The 17,559-nt window shown below is 32.2% G+C and overlaps 2 protein-coding genes and 1 long non-coding RNA gene across 5 annotated transcripts; 2 read left to right on the forward strand and 1 right to left on the reverse strand.

Moving 5' to 3' along the window:
- Positions 1-5,481: 5,481 nt before the first annotated feature.
- On the forward strand, positions 5,482-7,936 carry LOC132911735 (major facilitator superfamily domain-containing protein 10). Its single transcript, XM_060968609.1, has 7 exons — positions 5,482-6,127; positions 6,206-6,468; positions 6,562-6,853; positions 6,946-7,166; positions 7,256-7,346; positions 7,461-7,598; positions 7,657-7,936. The coding sequence occupies exons 1-7, from the start codon at positions 5,908-5,910 to the stop codon at positions 7,749-7,751; spliced, it is 1,320 nt and encodes a 439-aa protein (XP_060824592.1). The 5' UTR covers positions 5,482-5,907; the 3' UTR covers positions 7,752-7,936.
- Positions 7,331-7,834, reverse strand: LOC132911747 (uncharacterized). The gene is made up of 2 exons (XR_009659069.1): positions 7,694-7,834; positions 7,331-7,592 (listed from the first exon to the last, which is right to left on the reverse strand). It is a non-coding gene; the product is annotated as an uncharacterized LOC132911747 (long non-coding RNA).
- A 370-nt stretch (positions 7,937-8,306) lies between the features above and the next one.
- Positions 8,307-17,545, forward strand: LOC132911729 (signal transducer and activator of transcription 5B). 3 transcript variants are annotated; one of them, XM_060968599.1, is made up of 10 exons: positions 8,307-8,494; positions 9,037-9,190; positions 9,304-9,460; positions 9,537-9,883; positions 10,831-10,974; positions 11,048-11,516; positions 11,597-12,269; positions 12,362-12,517; positions 12,605-12,839; positions 14,906-15,402. In XM_060968599.1, exons 2-10 carry the CDS (start codon positions 9,063-9,065, stop codon positions 14,958-14,960), a joined length of 2,364 nt encoding a protein of 787 aa, XP_060824582.1. In that variant the 5' UTR covers positions 8,307-8,494; positions 9,037-9,062; the 3' UTR covers positions 14,961-15,402. The 3 variants fall into 3 exon arrangements, with proteins under 3 accessions (XP_060824582.1, XP_060824581.1, XP_060824583.1); XM_060968598.1 differs by lacking the exon at positions 14,906-15,402 and adding an exon at positions 15,464-17,545 and having other exon boundaries at positions 8,309-8,494; XM_060968600.1 differs by lacking the exons at positions 8,307-8,494; positions 9,037-9,190; positions 14,906-15,402 and adding an exon at positions 15,464-17,545 and having other exon boundaries at positions 9,323-9,464; positions 9,540-9,883.
- The last annotated feature ends 14 nt before the right edge of the window (positions 17,546-17,559 follow it).

Consider the following 17,559-nt stretch of genomic DNA (forward strand, 5'->3'; position numbering starts at 1 on the left):
TTGCAATATACTTTAAAACTAAGAGAAATTTTTGCAATATTAGGATTAGGATAATAAATTTAAGATAAAACGAACTTAATTTTTTCAATGTTTTTTATTATTCCATTTCACACATAAATTTTATCTAAGTGTAAAGAATATGTACATTTGAGATTTGTAATGTAAAATTTGATATCTGTCACTAAAATTTAATATATTTACATGTTACATGCCATTTATTTGGATATACCCGTACGTAACATAAGGAGTCGATGGCATTTTGTCCTGTCCTTTTTTATTTCTAAATAAATAATGAAATCGATATACATAAATAAACAGTATATTTTTATAGTAACAAAAGCTAAATTTTGTGTACATTATTAGTTTTTCGAATAATGAATAATCTGGAGGACATTTTAGTCTGATATCGGAAGCGCAACAGATGATAGGTCGAATAGATCTAGCAGGCCGGGACGAGTGCAATTTGATCTAACCTTCCACAAATAATGCCCACATCCCAACCTGTTAGTATCTTCGACGAATTCAGGTAGAATGATTACCATTGTCTTCTTGTTAATCCTTTGTTTTCCATCAATATTCATCGATCGTTGTTTGTTTCTCTCTTCTACGATGAAATATAATGCATTCCGATAGGCCGGGACAAGTGCAATATTGAAAATTATATTATAAAACATTGTCACAAATCTCGGCCTATCTTTTATGCAAAATAACAGATTTTCTCGTGCCAAGATAAATTACAATAGAACAATGAAATTTATATGTACAGCGAGGTTATGTAAAGAATTGTTTATATAAAACATTTAATTCTATTAATTATAAGAAAAGTTGTGTAGTGATTGGAAAAAAAGTCTTCATCGAATCTTTGTGTAAACACGTGCTCTTGAGAAAACTAATCTTACAATCAGGTATTTTCACACTATCTCTTCGATTCGGTCTTCAAATAAGTCATTTCCAAATCAAAGAGAACTCTATCCACTTTAATTCATTTATGTTATGAATTATGATAGATCGTGTGCTAGTGTTGTTTTGTACACGAGTTTGGGTCCACTACAGCTTCGTGCACAAATATTACGTAGAAACCGGGTACGATCAACATACAAGGTACGCGCCGTATAATTTTAAGTCAAACATTATTCGAACAACACTTTAATTCAATATTAAGACAAATTTAAAGGAAGCCCTTATAATTTTCTTGGTTGATCTTCACGCACATACCTACGACACACATTTGACCAAACGGCTTTCTACAGTTTCGGTAACTAAAATTTTCAACAACCCATTTCCTCGATCTTGCCTGTTTTTGAACACGATAATAAAATAGCAGGTAGACAGTGTTTGATCTGCTATTCTGTAACCGTCACAGGCATATCGCAGTGAGTAATACACATTTTGACAAAAACACGTTGCCGGTGTACACCCTAACCCCCAAATCAAAATAAATGACGTCCTTCGCCGGTTGCCAATATCCCGCGTTACGTTTATCCTCTCTTCCTTACCCCTCGTCACGTTCAATGTTTCGTCCCGTTTCGTCTCGTTTCGTCTCTTATCTAGTTGGAAAGTGCGATGTAAACGTCGTAAAATCGACGTAGAAAACCAAACGATCCGAGTTTATTCGTCCACTGCACGACACTATCGACAAAATACAACGTATATATCACGATTTATTTTAGAACAATACATCGATGATAACTACGACGACAACGGTAATACTAATATTAACGATTACAACAATAACAAGACGTAAACTTCTTCCGTTGAGCTCGTGTTTCTCGAGAAGGAAGCACGAAAGACGTGACAACATCCCACCCAGAGAGTTCTCGACAAACTGCTGCTCGTGACCAGGTGTCTCTTCTCTTTATTCCTTTTGGGTCCCAAGTACATGAAAGCCCCCAGCTATATAGGTACCCCTAAGGGTCGATAGTGGGGGCTTATTCTTATTTAACAGCAACGAAGCAGGAACACCAGCAACAACCAACTTTAAAGCTTCCCTCTTTTTCTTTTTCGTGTCCTTTTCTCGATCTCTTTTTACTCTCCGTCTTTCTCCGTCAGTTTCTACCTTCAATTCTTCCAACTTCCTCCCCTTTTCTTCTCCCATTTGCTATCTCTTTCTCTTTCTCCCTTTCTTTTCCCTTCCGTCACCCTCCTTCTACTTTCTTGTTACCTATCTCTTTCTCCTATTTATTCGAGTGGCTTTATTCTTTCTTTCTATCTTACATTCCTTCCTCGTCCTTCTTGGGCCACTTTGTAGCGCAGATCTATCGTTAAAGCCCGCCAAAATTGTATCAGCTGTCCTGAATTTTGCTCCGCCTGTCAAATACGTGACGTATACGGTTCTTCTTGTTCTGTCTTTTTGTTAGCTAGGTGTCCTATGGGAAAAAAGGGTCAGCCGAATCTTACAATAGTAAGACTATTATAATTTGCGCAGTGACACTTTTCATGGCGTTTTAAAAATATCGTTTCAAAATTATCGTGCATAACTCATACTAGATATGCATAAATACGTAACAGCTTATTTTTAAATAAAAATGCATTTTTACTTAAAATAAATCTTTAGCTTTTCTGTATATTTGTTTTAAGAAGCAAAGCTCACTTGCAATTTGTACTACGTAGTTGCAGTTACGAATGATTTAAACGTGCGAACGTTGAACATATATCATTCAAAACTTGGACAAAGGAACATCAATGGTTAAATATCTTCTTCGATGATAACTGCAAAGTTAAATTGCTGCAATTATACTGCATAAACATTGTTATGAATTATAATTCTGATTCCAATACATATAACTTAATAGATTTGGGATATTTGGGAATAATTAAATTTCTGACAAGTTGATGAGATCAACTAATTTGACCGTAAACTAACTGAATTGGATTTAACATCTGGTTCTGTCATTTTAGTATATATTCATAAAAACATTATGTGTTTATACATAGGATTGAAGTAGCAAAGACAAATTCGAAAATAAAACTGAAATATTTTCCTATGAAGTACGCGATATGTTTAATTGAAAAACGTATAATTTGATGATATAACTGTTTGATCGAGTTGCTGTAAGTTTTCAAGACGTTACCTTAGTGTCATTCTTTGATTTGGCGTTGATACGCGTTCATACGCAAAAGAAGAAAGAAGATTAAGAACAGAGAATGATTGAGAACCACTTGTAGGAGGACAGCTGCCGCAGCGAGCGCATCTGCTGTCGGTTGCGCGGGCACGCGCGCTTACATATCCTTATTCCTATGTTGGTACTATACACTCTATATAGATGTACACGGGTCGAACGCATACGGTACTCCTCTGTTCTCTTTATTTCTACCGTGTTGTTCCATCCTTTTTTCGCTAGTCCTTTCCTTTTCCCTTTCTTTCCTTATTTTTGTCCGAACATTCGCTGCCCCTCTCCTCGCCCCTTCTCTTTCTCTTCTCATTCTTTCCTCCTTCCCCTCCTATCTACCTGTGTCCTTCGTTCATTTCAGTTGGTTTCTTTTTTCTCACCCTTCAAACTGCGACATCACAGCATTCGAATCCCGTTTTCAATATACCTTCTAGCAAATGCGTCTTCTCGTTGTATTGGGGGTTGACGGACCACCGTCTTCCCTTTAATACCGTTCAGGGTAAGGATTTATAATCCATGAAAGAGAGGGTCTACTCGTGTTTATGGCATATACGATGGCTGTCCGATTTCGAAAGGCTCGTACACCTAGTTCATAATACAGAGCTTATGCGAGCAATAGGGTTTTCTACGGTGTGTAACAGCACACGATGCAGCTTGCCATACAGCCGGTACGTAGGCCGCCGTGGTACCCGAAAATTTTCTTTGTTCCCATTGTTCAGCGAATTTCCACCGTGCTTTTACGATAGCTACGTTTCTTAGAAAATTGTCGAATTTTTCGACTGAAGGATTTTTCCATCTGCTTACCTTGTTCCGCGTTTATTTCCTTCCTTCTTTTTTTCTTCTTTATTATCCACGAAAACCCTCATGGGATTTTAAGTTTGGCTCTTTTGTTCCTTTGCTTACCTGCTCTCGTTGAAACGGACTGATGCAGTAGTTATTGGTATACTTCGTTTAAATTTTTCTCAAAATTCACTGAGTTCATCTACTGCGTTTATTTTTAAGAACGAAAGAATGTTAGTAGAAAATTTGTCATCAGCACTTAATTTTGCAAAATGCATCTATGATTCTAATCTCTAGTGAAGAATAAAATTGATATCTGTTATAATATTTAAGGCGATTTCTTGAATGTTTTGCATGATGCTAAGGTTAATACTAGATCAATTTCGTAGAAAGTTGGAATTTCTTTTCTGCAGTGTTATTTTTGTCTTTATCTTATCTTTAAATAAGAAAAGTTTTGAAGTATATCGACACATGTCAGAGAATGGGCAGCATGTGCTTCACACCGTAGGGCCCAGATGGCAAGCGTTGAATCCCTTGCTTAAATTTTCATCACGATATAACACTACATACTGCCTTCTAGACCACCTGTTCTATGCGTAGTTCGAAACTATTCCTATAATTTCATATTACGTACAAATATATATACATGAATTAATAGTGTATATAATAATAGAAAATATGTATTATTTTCGTTAATTTTTTCAAACTATTGAACCTTTATATTTGTTAGCCGTTCATATGTACGCTATGTAAATTATGTATGTATATGTGTAAAATATAGATCGATCAATTTTTCAATCACCCTGCATTAATAAAGAAATTCTGATTTTTAATATTATACCCTATAAGAATGTTTGTGTTACTATTAATACAATTAGTGATGTTAAACAGATATTTCTATATTTTGTAATCTGTTTAATCTGCGTTTACATTAAATGGAAAAAGATTTTATGCATTATGATCTATCTATTCGTAATAACGTATTGAGTTAACAAATGGTCGTTCCGAGCAACGTTACACTTCGAGACGAAATTCAAAAGATCTTTGTTCGTATCGAGGAAGTGAATCCGTGGTCGAATTCAAACGTGTCCGTGTATACAAATACTTTATATCGTCTATAACAACCGGAAGTTGAACATACATAATGTTTCTGGGTGCGCCTGTTTGTGCTATTTTTCGCTTCACTGGCAAATAAAAACAAACTACTGATTAATCATGATTTGATGAATACAATATTCATTATTACAATGCAAATATATATAAAAGATATCTTATTATTTCGGCCAATTTTCTTGGGAACTTATTCCATTTCTTTTTTATTTACATCATTATCATTTACTGATACTATTCTGGTAATACCAGAAATGAAAATATTTCGGAAAGATATAATCCATAAATAATTATACACGTCCTATCAATTTTATTTTTTAATATAATAGCAGTTATAAATCATTGCGGTAGTTAATATGTTAATGTAAATCACAATAAAGAGAGGATTTATTTTTTGGTATATAAAAATTCTAAAGATTATAGTATATATAGAGATGTAATTATAAATAATTTTGTAAACTACTCTGAATGATAGAACAATAAAAAATACTTTATTCCCCAATGCTTTGGTCCAATAATAAAACAGATTTCTTTCTTATTGATTGCACGAACAGTCGGTAAGGAATTACCGAAATAGAGATACAAGGAAAAGTAGGTCAAATCCTTTCACTCGGAATTAATTCTTCAAAGTGTTTACGATGGCACAAATAGAAAGTATCACAGCTAAGCAAAACTTCACATTTTCAGAAGAATTAATTCCTGCTACAAAGATTGTTGTGTAAAATGTCAAAGTGAAATTGTTCAACTATCAACTATGCAGCTAATTAATAAGAGGAAGCTATGAAATATTGAAAATATTAATGGTCCATTTGATACAAGTGGACCATAGTTTATGTTTTGAATTATAGTATTATTTAAAAGTTTTTATATTAAATACTTTTGCTGTTATAATATATTATATTCAATAATGGCTAAAATAAAAGATAATACTGTCCAGATAGTATTTATTTCTTTACTGCTGGACCTTTTGGCATTTACTATGATATTACCATTGTTACCAGCTTTATTAGACTATTATAAAGAAATAGAAGATAATCAAGGCATATATTTTAAAATTTTGTATTACATACAAAATGCAAGAAAATTTTTTGATGCTCCTGATAAAGTCAATACAGTACTTTACGGTGGTTAGTCTTTTTCATCATTTTATTTAAGTTATTGATATATTAATATGTATTAACATAGGTGTCTAACTTATCTTATAGGTTTTCTTGGTTCTATGTATTCTTTCCTACAATTTTTGAGTGCTCCAATAGTAGGAGCGTTATCAGATATATATGGAAGGAAACCATTGATGATATTTTGTTTAACAGGTATTGCATTGTCTTACCTGTTATGGGCACTTTCTTGTAATTTTGCTATATTTGTATTAGCAAGATTTGTTGGAGGTATTAGTAAAGGAAATATTAATTTATCAATGGCTATCATTAGTGATGTTACATCTCCAAAAACAAGGGGAAAAGCAATGGTAAAGTTTAAGATAAACATATGAATAAATGCAACATACATTGAAGACAGATCAATGTAAATAAAGAAATAAGTTAATCTTCCTTATTTTCAGGCACTTGTTGGCATAGCTTTTTCTATAGGCTTTGTAGCAGGTCCAATGATAGGAGCATTTTTTTCATGGATTTCTAGTGATAATAGAAAAGGGACATGGTACATAATACCTGCAGTATTCGCTCTTTTGTTGGCAGCGAGTGACTTGTTTTTTACTGTTTGCTACTTAAAAGAATCGTTACCATTGAATTGTAGAACCAGTAATTTTGTAACTGGTGTCTCTGGAATTCTTACTTACATTAATCCTATAGATCTATTCCAATTTAATGGAGTATCTGGGCTAACTTTGCAAGGTGAAGTTGCTTTAAATTAGCATACTATAAATTCTATAGAAATCAATAAAAATTATATATATACATATATATATATATATATACAATTTCAGACAAAAAGGATTTAAAAACACTGGGTTGTGCATATTTCATATATTTGTTCGTGTATAGTGGCTTGGAATTTACCTTAACTTTCTTAACTCATTATTTGTTTAAATTTACAAGCATGCAACAAGGATGGATGTTTTTGGGAATTGGATTAGTTATGGCAATTTTGCAGGGAAGTTGGGTACGAACAATTCCACCTAATAAAACAAAGTCTGTTGCAGGATTGGTAAATATTTTGAAAACACAGAGCAGATATTTCTGCCATTATTAATTTTATATTGATTAAATTATATTATTATATATTAAATATTTTAGGGTTTATGGCTGATTATTCCAGCATTTATCTGTGTAGGTTTAGCAAATGATATACTGACATTGTCAGTTGGAGTATTTCTGTTTGCAATTTGTGAGTATATTGTGACATAAATTTATATATATGAAATACAACAAATATCTATGGATTATTCATCATATTTGATTAAAATAAATAAAAATTTTATATCTTTTTCATACATTATAGCAACTGCCATGGTTGTTACATGTATGATGACGCTTGTAACACGTATTGGTCCTGATCATCAAAAAGGTGCAATAACAGGTGTTTTTCGTTCTCTTGGAGCATTAGCACGAGCTTGTGGACCTATTGTAGCTTCTTCAGGTAAAGATAAAATATTGAATCATTTAATTCAGTAATTTATATTGAATTATTATTTCAGCTTTCTGGTGTATTGGTAGTAAGGCAACATATCTTACTGGTGCTGTATTCCTTGTACTTCCACCTTTAATTCTTCAAACTGTAAAGTCATTTTGAAACAAAAGAAACAAAGGTATTTATATAAATATTGTATATTTATATTTGTACAGTATTTTTACACATTTTATAACGTTTGTTGTTATAACGTTTTATAACGTTATGTAAACATTTAAGAAAGTATTCTTTATACACTTTTTGTATCATGTATGGAGAGTGAATAATTGTACATTTTAATATGCAAATTTTCTCTCTTTACTCTTCCCTCCTTTTCCGCCATGTTTAGTAGTTATTGATTTATCGAAAAGTTATCAAATTAATGGTGTTGTGATATAACGTGTTTTTTCCTGCGATAAACTTATAAGGAAAATACAACTAAGATATATTTCATTGATGTAAAAGAATCACAAAGAAAATTATTGAAATCAAAGACAAAAATATTTTCTCCCATTTGGTACATCCCTGAGAAAATCATGATTTTGCGTATGCGTAATTGGTGCTTCGTCACGTGCCCTACCCTCTCCCTTTTGTGTCGCGCCATTTACGGTAAGAAATTCTCGGAATTCTTCTGTTCGCGGGACTTCGTCGACGTCCGCGTTGATGTGAGTAACACAGAAGGGGGAGAGTTATTGATGCGATTCGCGAGCGCGACCGGTCCCTCAATCATTACGTTTACAATTATTGCGCGGTAGACTGAGTTTGATCAGTTCAAAGGTTACATCTTCAACAAATCGAAGCAAACTGAAGGTATCGGAATCATACAGTACAAATCCTAGTTGCTTCTGTCTGCGGACTAGCAGCAGGTGAGTGTAACCAATTCTTAAAGTGAGCATCTTTTTCTTTCGCCCCTCCCGCTTATCTATTTACGCGTTATTGCAATACGTTACGTTCTGCTATCTCTAAATTTCGATATCATACTCTTTTCTTTGAATTGTATTCAAAAAATTAAATTAAAAATTGAATAATCGGTAAACTTATTTTATTTAATTCAATTTATTCAATATCTTTTAAAATAATATTAAATATATGTAATTTTTCTTACTTGAGTTTCGGAAGTATATATATCCACTTTAAAAGAATGTACGGTTTTTGATAATATCGAGAATTTCGTTTTATCAGGTAATACTGATACTACACATTCTGCAAGAAATATAGATGAAATATCTAATGAATTCATCTTTATTAAATATATCGATTAATAAATTTGAAAATGTAATATTGTCAAATATCAAATAGATTGTTACTTTGTGGTTATATTATTTTTAGAGCAAGCACTTCTAATATTCTTAGTGAAAACATTGATGTTAATTAGTGAAAAATAATAATGCAACTAAATATGTTTAAGGTAAAGAATTTATAATTACAATCAAAATGTCACTGTGGGCAAAAGCACAACAATTACCACAAGATGCATTGCAAGAAGTACGTTCAGTTTATGGAGAACATTTTCCGATTGAGGTCCGACACTTTTTATCTTCTTGGATAGAAGAAAAAATGTGGTAAATTAAATATATTTGCTTTCATCTATCTTTTAATTCATATATATATATATATATATATATATATGAATACTTTGAGTACTTTGTAATATATAGCAATATTTTTATTATAGGACTGATGTAGAACCTGATAATCCACAATATGAACAATATATAGCTACTCTTGTGAGATCTCTAATTCAAGAATTAGAAACTAAGGCAGCTTCATTAAACACAGATGACATGTTTTTAACAAAATTAAAATTAATGGAAGCTGCAAAAAATTTTCGTGTAAGTTTTATAATGAAGCGTTAATAATTAATTTGAACCATATTAATTTAATACAATGTATCTTTTTTTAATGCAGCAGAGATATACACATAATCCTACAGCATTATTTAGAATAATCAGACATTGTTTAGGAACAGAAATGAAATTAGTATCTCAAGTAGAGAATTTAGGAGGTGCATTAATAAGCATGGCAGGAGGAAAAGTAGGGTTGATTAGTGATGCTATAGCTGAAATAGCCCAACATGTTGAGTCTTTGCGACGTAGAACTCAAGAAACTGGAGAAGATTTACGAAAAATGGAGCAAGAACAAGAGGCATTTGCTATTAGTTATCATGAATGTACTAAGCTAAATGCACATCTTCAACATCTTGCAACACAACCACAAAATCAACAAAATTTAGATATGGAGAAAAAAATTAGAAGGTATTTAAATATTTATATAATTGACCCTTTGTTCTACAATAATGAGTGAGACCCGTAGTAATATTTGGGACAAAAACAATAAGCACAAGCCTAACTCGTGGTACTTCGTTTGGACCAAATGTAAATAACACGAGCCAGACTCGTGATTCAGTTGCGCAACATATTTTCTTACTTTATTTACGTGTAATTCTTTATTATGTTCATACGTTCAGGTTATAATTCCCTAAAAAAATTAAACAACCCTTATACCTATCATGTCAGTAAAAAAAAATCTAATATTGATGATAGTAGTGAGAAGTATGTTATTATTGCGGATAGTGATTTGGTAGATTCTTCTGATATTGATAGTGATGGTAATATTGTGTTTCCTATTGTGTTTCATTGTTTAGAAAAATATCACACAGTTGAAGATTACTAATTTTCTACGAGTTTTCTCAAAATATTATTAATTTAAACTAATTATTAATTTACAAATTGTTACTGATTCATTATCCACTTTTGAATAATAAATCATTTTTATTTACTGATGAATCGATCATAATTACTTCCCAGACATCTTAAAAGTATTAGTTGTGTCCAAATATGTTTATTATTTCACAATTCCTTTCGTTGCACCGAAATATACATGTCATAAGACACATACATTTTGTGCAAGTTCGAGCACACAGTTAAACAGCTAAGTGGCTCGATGCGTGACCAACCTTCTTGTTTATTGTGACTTGAGCAGTCGGGACTTGGCGGGTAGGACAAAGGGTTAATAACATTGTGTATATTTATTGTAGGATGAGGCACTTGATATTATCATCTTAATTTACTGATCTCCTTTGATCTGCACTATTTTTTGCTATAGATAATAATATTGATTTAAATCAAAATAATATCAGGTGTTCTATCTTATAGATGTATATAATAATAAAACGTAAATAATGAAAATAATGCTATTATAGGCAAAAAGAGCAACAAGAACAATTACTGAATCATAAGGTAGCAGGTTTAATGCAATTACGACTGACATTAGCTGACAAACTGAAAGATACTATTACTAGATTAAATAGCTTGCAATCTAGAGTCTTAGACGATGAACTTATTAGGTAAAACTTGTTCAATTTCTTTCTCTTCAAATAATTGTGCAAGTTCTAAAAATAAAAATACACATTTATTTAGATGGAAAAGAGATCAACAACTAGCAGGAAATGGTGCGCTATTTAACAGCAATTTGGATTCTATTCAAGAATGGTGTGAAAGCTTAGCTGAATTAATTTGGCTTAATCGTCAACAAATTAAAGAAGCAGAACGTTTAAAGCAAAAATTTGCGTTAGAACCACCAGGAATGCAAGATATTCTTCCTACTTTAAATGCCCAAATTACACAGTTACTTAGTTCGTTAGTTACAAGTACATTCATCATAGAAAAACAACCGCCGCAAGTAATGAAAACTAATACTCGTTTTACAAGTACAGTACGCTTGCTTGTTGGTGGAAAATTGAATGTTCACATGACTCCTCCTCAAGTTAAGGTGAGCATTATCAGTGAAGCTCAAGCAAATGCTTTATTAAAAAGCGATAAAATGGCAAAGAATGGAGAAGCTAGCGGTGAAATTTTAAATAATACTGGGACGATGGAATATCATCAAGTAAGAAGAAGAAAATAAAATTATCATAATTCACCATACTGCTAAAACAAAACATGAACCATCATGCTTTTACTTTCTAGGCAACAAGACAACTCTCTGTAAGCTTTCGTAATATGCAATTAAAAAAGATCAAAAGAGCAGAAAAAAAAGGAACGGAATCTGTGATGGATGAAAAATTTTCCCTTCTCTTCCAATCACAATTTAGCGTTGGGGGAGGTGAATTGGTATTCGCAGTTTGGACTCTAAGTTTACCAGTTGTAGTAATTGTACATGGAAATCAAGAACCACACGCATGGGCTACAGTTACATGGGATAATGCATTTGCTGAACCTGGAAGAGTACCATTCGCAGTGCCTGATAAAGTTCCATGGGGTCAAGTAGCTGAAGCATTAAATGTTAAATTTAAATCTGCGACAGGTCGTTCATTAACGGAAGATAATTTACGATTTCTCGCGGAAAAAGCGTTTCGCGGTGGCAATGCAAGTGGACAAGACTACTCTAGCTTGCTTTTGAGTTGGGCACAGTTTTGCAAAGAGCCATTACCAGAAAGAAATTTTACGTTTTGGGAATGGTTTTATGCTGTGATGAAATTAACCAGGGAGCATTTAAAAAGTCAATGGATGGACGGTTATATATTGGGATTTGTGAGAAAGAGACAAGCAGAAGAAATGTTGGCGAGTTGTGCGTCAGGAACATTTCTAATGCGTTTTTCAGATTCTGAACTTGGTGGTGTTACTATTGCTTGGGTTGGAGGTAAATATCTATACATTTTAGTACTTTGAACTAGAGTCGTTACTGTTTTCTCTTTCAGTCAATATTCTCCAATTTTATATTAATATTTGTAGACCAGACTGAAGTTTTCATGTTACAACCTTTCACAAGCAAAGATTTTGCGATACGTAGTTTAGCTGACCGCGTGTCCGATTTACAACACCTGCTTTATCTCTACCCAGACATATCGAAAGATCAAGCATTTTCTAAATATTACACGCCATTTACAGGTAAATATCCTTTACTCTCGTTTCTTCACTTTTATTCATTTTCATAATACTTTGAATTGAGATTGTGTAAAATATATTTTATCATAGAAAATCAATCTACATCGGCAAATGGATATGTGAAACCGTTTTTGGTAACGCACGTACCTGGTTGGGGTGGGCCTGGTGTCGGTGGTCAAACACCGTCGCATTCCTCCGTAGTAGGAGTAGGAAGTAGCGGTCAAAGTGGTCCCGGTGGTAGTTATCCAGCAACACCATCAACTATATTTCAAGCGCACAGTCCAGATCCCTCTGTAACGCGTGATACTCCATCAGTGGCTTCCAGGTCAGTCCCCTGGATTTAAAATATCAATCGTATCATATACATTTTTTTATTAATATAAGCTGCCATAGAAATTTCAATATAAGATATGCAAAGATTCTTTTTTGTTTCTTTCGTGCAATGTATTTAAATATCTTCTAAGAAGTGTGTCTGAATTTTTTAATTCATAACATACCATTTCCGGTGACTGCAATAATTATTTTATATAATATTATACAACTATCGTACGTACTGTTTACTAATAACATATCGAATCGACATGATGTTTGAGTACTTAATGTTTGGTCAATAAAAATAGATTAATGAAGAGTTCCCAAAAGGCAGAAACGACACATTCCTACAACTAATAACACTTTGCATGTCTTTTATATTCTATCTGTGCAGATGAATGTCAGTATTGTTTTTTTACGTTTTCTTTTTGCGAACATTTAGCAAATATTATAATTTACAATAATATTGTAGTTTCAAATTTTGTAAACTTTTTAATGAAATTTTAAAAATTTTTATACTAGATTATTATACCGTAAAATGAAAATGTAAGTTACGTTAAGGCCTATCAAACAATTTTATTTACGATTAAGTAAATTATATACTGAAGAATACTGGATGCATAAAGACAATTTTGATAAAAAGCATACTTTGTTATGTACACGATACTGACGATTGTTGAAGTTCGGCAAATAGCCGCCCGAATCTGTTCACAGTTCCAGACAGTTCCTTATTTTGAAGTGGCTGACGTACGTCTATTTATCTGAAATATTCACGCGTATTTACGCATAAGTATAGTAAACTAAACAGTATTATGATTTTGATGAAAGAAAACTATAGATCTTTAGCGATGAGATATTATCTTCCGTTTGGTCGAGTCAAAACGAATTTCAGTCTTTCAATGACATTACCAGACGAATCAGCAAGCTTTTTATATATTTTATATATTTTTTATAATACCTTATACACGATGCCTAAAAAATCTAGAAAGGACATGTTCAATAGTGATAGTAGTGATAACGAATATTATTTTGAACTTGACAAAATAGAAGACAACGACAGTGCTTCAGACAATGGAAACAAATTCTGTTCAACAAGCAGTCGATTCAGAAGTTTCAATATTTCTAATGATAGTAACAGCGATGATGAACTAAATATTGATGAAAATAATATAAGCTTCGACAATGAATAACGCAAACGTTCAACGTGTATATTTTCTGAACTGCGCGCACCAATACCTTTCGTCGAGCGGCCCCGTCCGCGAAGAGTTAACCTTCGTGTTATCCAGTATTCTATGCTGATATTATAATTTTTTATCAATAAGCATATGATTAGTATTAAGTGGCATTATTAAAAAGTTCGATATAATTCAATAATGCCTCTATTAAATTTCCAAAGTCCTCCACAAAAATGTTTTTACTACTATTTAAAGAGAATAGAAATACGTTCTTAATAAAATGGTTGATAAATGGGCAATTTTATGCTTATTATGAAGATTTACGCGATACTTTGTAGTACAGAAGATAATACAGTTATATTATAATATTTCAAACTTTATAAAATTGCTTATAAAGCAAATTGTAATGAAATCCGTCCAACGGATAAAGTAGATACAGTAGATTGGAGGATCTTTGGATGTATGACATAAAGATCATCAATCTTTTTAATTTTTTCGCTCCTTTTCCCTTTGTTTCTATCATAAGTTATAGTACGTAATTTGTAGCACTAATAATGAACATAAAAAAATAACAGATTAAGAACCAATAACATATGCGTTCTCCTCAGACTGCCAAATTTTATAAATTTTCTTTTTTTTTCTCTCTATCTTTCTTTAAAGAAAAACGGCTTATCCATGGCATTACAAAAAAAAAAAAAAAAAAAAAAAAAAAAAGGAATAAAAGTGAAAAAGCTGTTGTATCGCTAATAGTATTCTGTGTGTATAAATATATATTCTCTCATACATGTACACATGTGCGTGTTGCATACATATATCTTTTTATATATAAATCCATGTGAAAGAGTAATGTGTTACGAATCTATGCATGTGTAAAAGTAATACACGAAATTTTGAAAAATCGAAGGCATAGGCCTGGAGCAAGCCGGTACAACCACAGCAACGGAAAATTAAATGCATAAACGCTACTCCTGATAAAAACACAACTCCAATCACAGTTACAATTCTAGTACTGGCAATCGAGTGTATTTAAACATTATTGCAAAATTGTAATGAAGCAGTGGCACTAGAATTTTAATAAAAATTCGTCTAACTAGAGTCATACAATAGGTGTAATTATAATAGAGTAGAAATCGGGGATAATAGCTCTCAAGTGACCGATCAATCTTGGCTAGGTTGGGGATTTCTTGTGGTTGTTTGTATTTCCTTTGCCGTGTTGTACCGGCTATCAGGCTAATCGGTCACACGTTTCGACGAAATAGACGATTCTTAATGATTCGTATGTATGATATGAGCGATAAATTGAATTTTTAAAGTAGTCAATCAAGAGAGAAGGAAAAAGAAAAAAAAAGAACAAAATTGAATCGAATCGGTTTCGTATCACATGCAATATGTTTCGATTCAGTAAGAGTCTCTTGTCCATTACTATGCCAGTGATTGGAGTTGTGCTTTTAATTTGTGGTAGCTACGCTCCGGGCCTTGGCCAGTCAAGCGTTGGGCGAACGAATCCGGATATGGACTATGTGGAGCTGATGGGTCACAGCGAACTCCCCTCGATTGATGAAAATCTCAACTTGGATCACTTTACTTTCTCCGAGTTCATACAATCCTACAACACTAAGCCACAATAGGTATGTCAGGCGTGATACATTTCTTGTGTCTATCTATCGATCAATTCTCTTTATTTCTTATCTCAATTATATTTTTAATCGTACACACAACGAATGTAATGCATTATTATCGTTGTTTTATAGGGGAGGGATGTAAAAATGTTTTCGTCGTTTGCAATATATATTATCTTAAATATATATACACACACGCCTATTAAATAGGTTTGTCTCCGAGGAAACATGGCATATCTTTGATTTTCATCATATAAGAGTGCAATATGTTTCAGAGCCATTATCATTTAGTTCTATTATAAATAAATGATTGAGATCGATCTTTATGTAGTAACATTGTTGAGTTGCAATTATGTATGCCTGAGCGTACCATGTGCAATGGTAATCTGTATGTCGCTTTATAAACCTAATACTTAATTTTCAATTTTGACTAAATGCTTGCTATGTAACAACGGTACAATTTAATGTATGGAGTGTTCAATTGAGTGATATTGATCGACTGAAAGTATTCGAGACACACGATTGTAGAAACTGGTCTTATTCTACCATTTAAATTTTATTCGAAAACAAACAATGTTCGTCTCAGTATCGAACATTGTGCATGAATACTTTACCATGACCAGGGAAACATTAATGTGTAGTGTGCAATTATAATGCTATATATACAGGGTAACGATAACTGTTTTACGAGTATAAGATTAAATGAACTTTGTGTTTTTCTTTTAAGCAAAAGATGATTTACATTATCTGATCAAACTTTTAGTTATTAATTGGAAAAAATGCACAAGAGAAACTGGTAGCAGGTGACGATCAGATCTAGATGTCAGCTGAGAGTAGAATTGCTATAATAATACGTAGAATATAATACAGACAATCATTTGCACGTCCAGCCATGTAAATAATGAAATAAAAAAAAAGAAGAATTTTAATTTACCAATGGGCCAGCGTGCCGGAATAAGAAACGGGGTTTGTGCAACGCTAATATGAAGTATGTGTAACATGTAATCAGCGTGACCTAAATATGTGCCTTATAATCTTCGAATTAATGCTCGTTATATTTTTTGAAAACTCTTATAGGCAAGTTGCATGTATTTTTTAGCAAAAAATTTTGTCTTCGACTCGCTGTTTAACTTAACTAACGAATAAATATTATGTTTCTTATCATTTAACTCTCTTTTATATTGAAACTTAACTTTCAAAAATTTTTGAAGAAATTAAAATTGAATATTTCCGTTTGGTGCGTGATATTTTTAGTGCGACGTACGACATGCGACGAATTTATATTTTTCGATTGTTACCGAAATAACTTGAACTTTTCGGTGAACTTTTTAGATCTCTAAGCGTACGAAGTTTCTATTATCGGTTAAAATAGATAATTACATATTCGTTTCCTAATAATCGTTCCCTCCCCTATAGTTTATGTACTTTATTAAAAACTATGAATTGTTGCGCGTATATAAAACATCGATATACGCTAAATTTTTGAATAGGATTGAAGTCGTCGTTATCCTAATTATATTTACTATATATAATATAAATATTATATAATATTATATATATATATATATATGTACGTATGAATCCATGTACGTACGTATCTATGTATGTATGAGTGCATGCATGTACCTGATCATGTACATGCGTGTACGTACGTACACGTGTATGTATGGATGTATGTAAAGATAAACTAAATTTTGAAAGACTAGTACGTTAATACTGTTTATTATTAAATCTATTGTCTATTATCTTTTATCAAAGATTAGAGTTTATTTTATTATTGAGAACAATTTTACTGTTTGTAAAAGATATACGTTATTATTACCTTTATTCCTCTATATATAATAATAATAATTATTGTATAAGCGTAAAATATAAGATGTGTTCGCATACCGAATCGACATACCGAATAAAATAGCTTTTAATTCAATTTTTAAATTGT

Source organism: Bombus pascuorum, chromosome 11, assembly GCF_905332965.1.
Source record: "Bombus pascuorum chromosome 11, iyBomPasc1.1, whole genome shotgun sequence".
Lineage (NCBI taxonomy): Eukaryota > Metazoa > Arthropoda > Insecta > Hymenoptera > Apidae > Bombus > Bombus pascuorum.

Coding starts and splice junctions, on each gene's coding strand:
- LOC132911735 (XM_060968609.1), top strand. CDS start 5,908: ATGGCTAAAATAAAAGATAATACTGTCCAGATAGTATTTATTTCTTTA. Junction 6,128..6,205: donor CAATACAGTACTTTACGGTG/GTTAGTCTTTTT, acceptor CTTATCTTATAG/GTTTTCTTGGTTCTATGTAT. Junction 7,347..7,460: donor AGTATTTCTGTTTGCAATTT/GTGAGTATATTG, acceptor CATACATTATAG/CAACTGCCATGGTTGTTACA.
- LOC132911729 (XM_060968598.1), top strand. CDS start 9,063: ATGTCACTGTGGGCAAAAGCACAACAATTACCACAAGATGCATTGCAA. Junction 9,461..9,536: donor AAGCTGCAAAAAATTTTCGT/GTAAGTTTTATA, acceptor TTTTTAATGCAG/CAGAGATATACACATAATCC. Junction 12,270..12,361: donor TACTATTGCTTGGGTTGGAG/GTAAATATCTAT, acceptor TAATATTTGTAG/ACCAGACTGAAGTTTTCATG.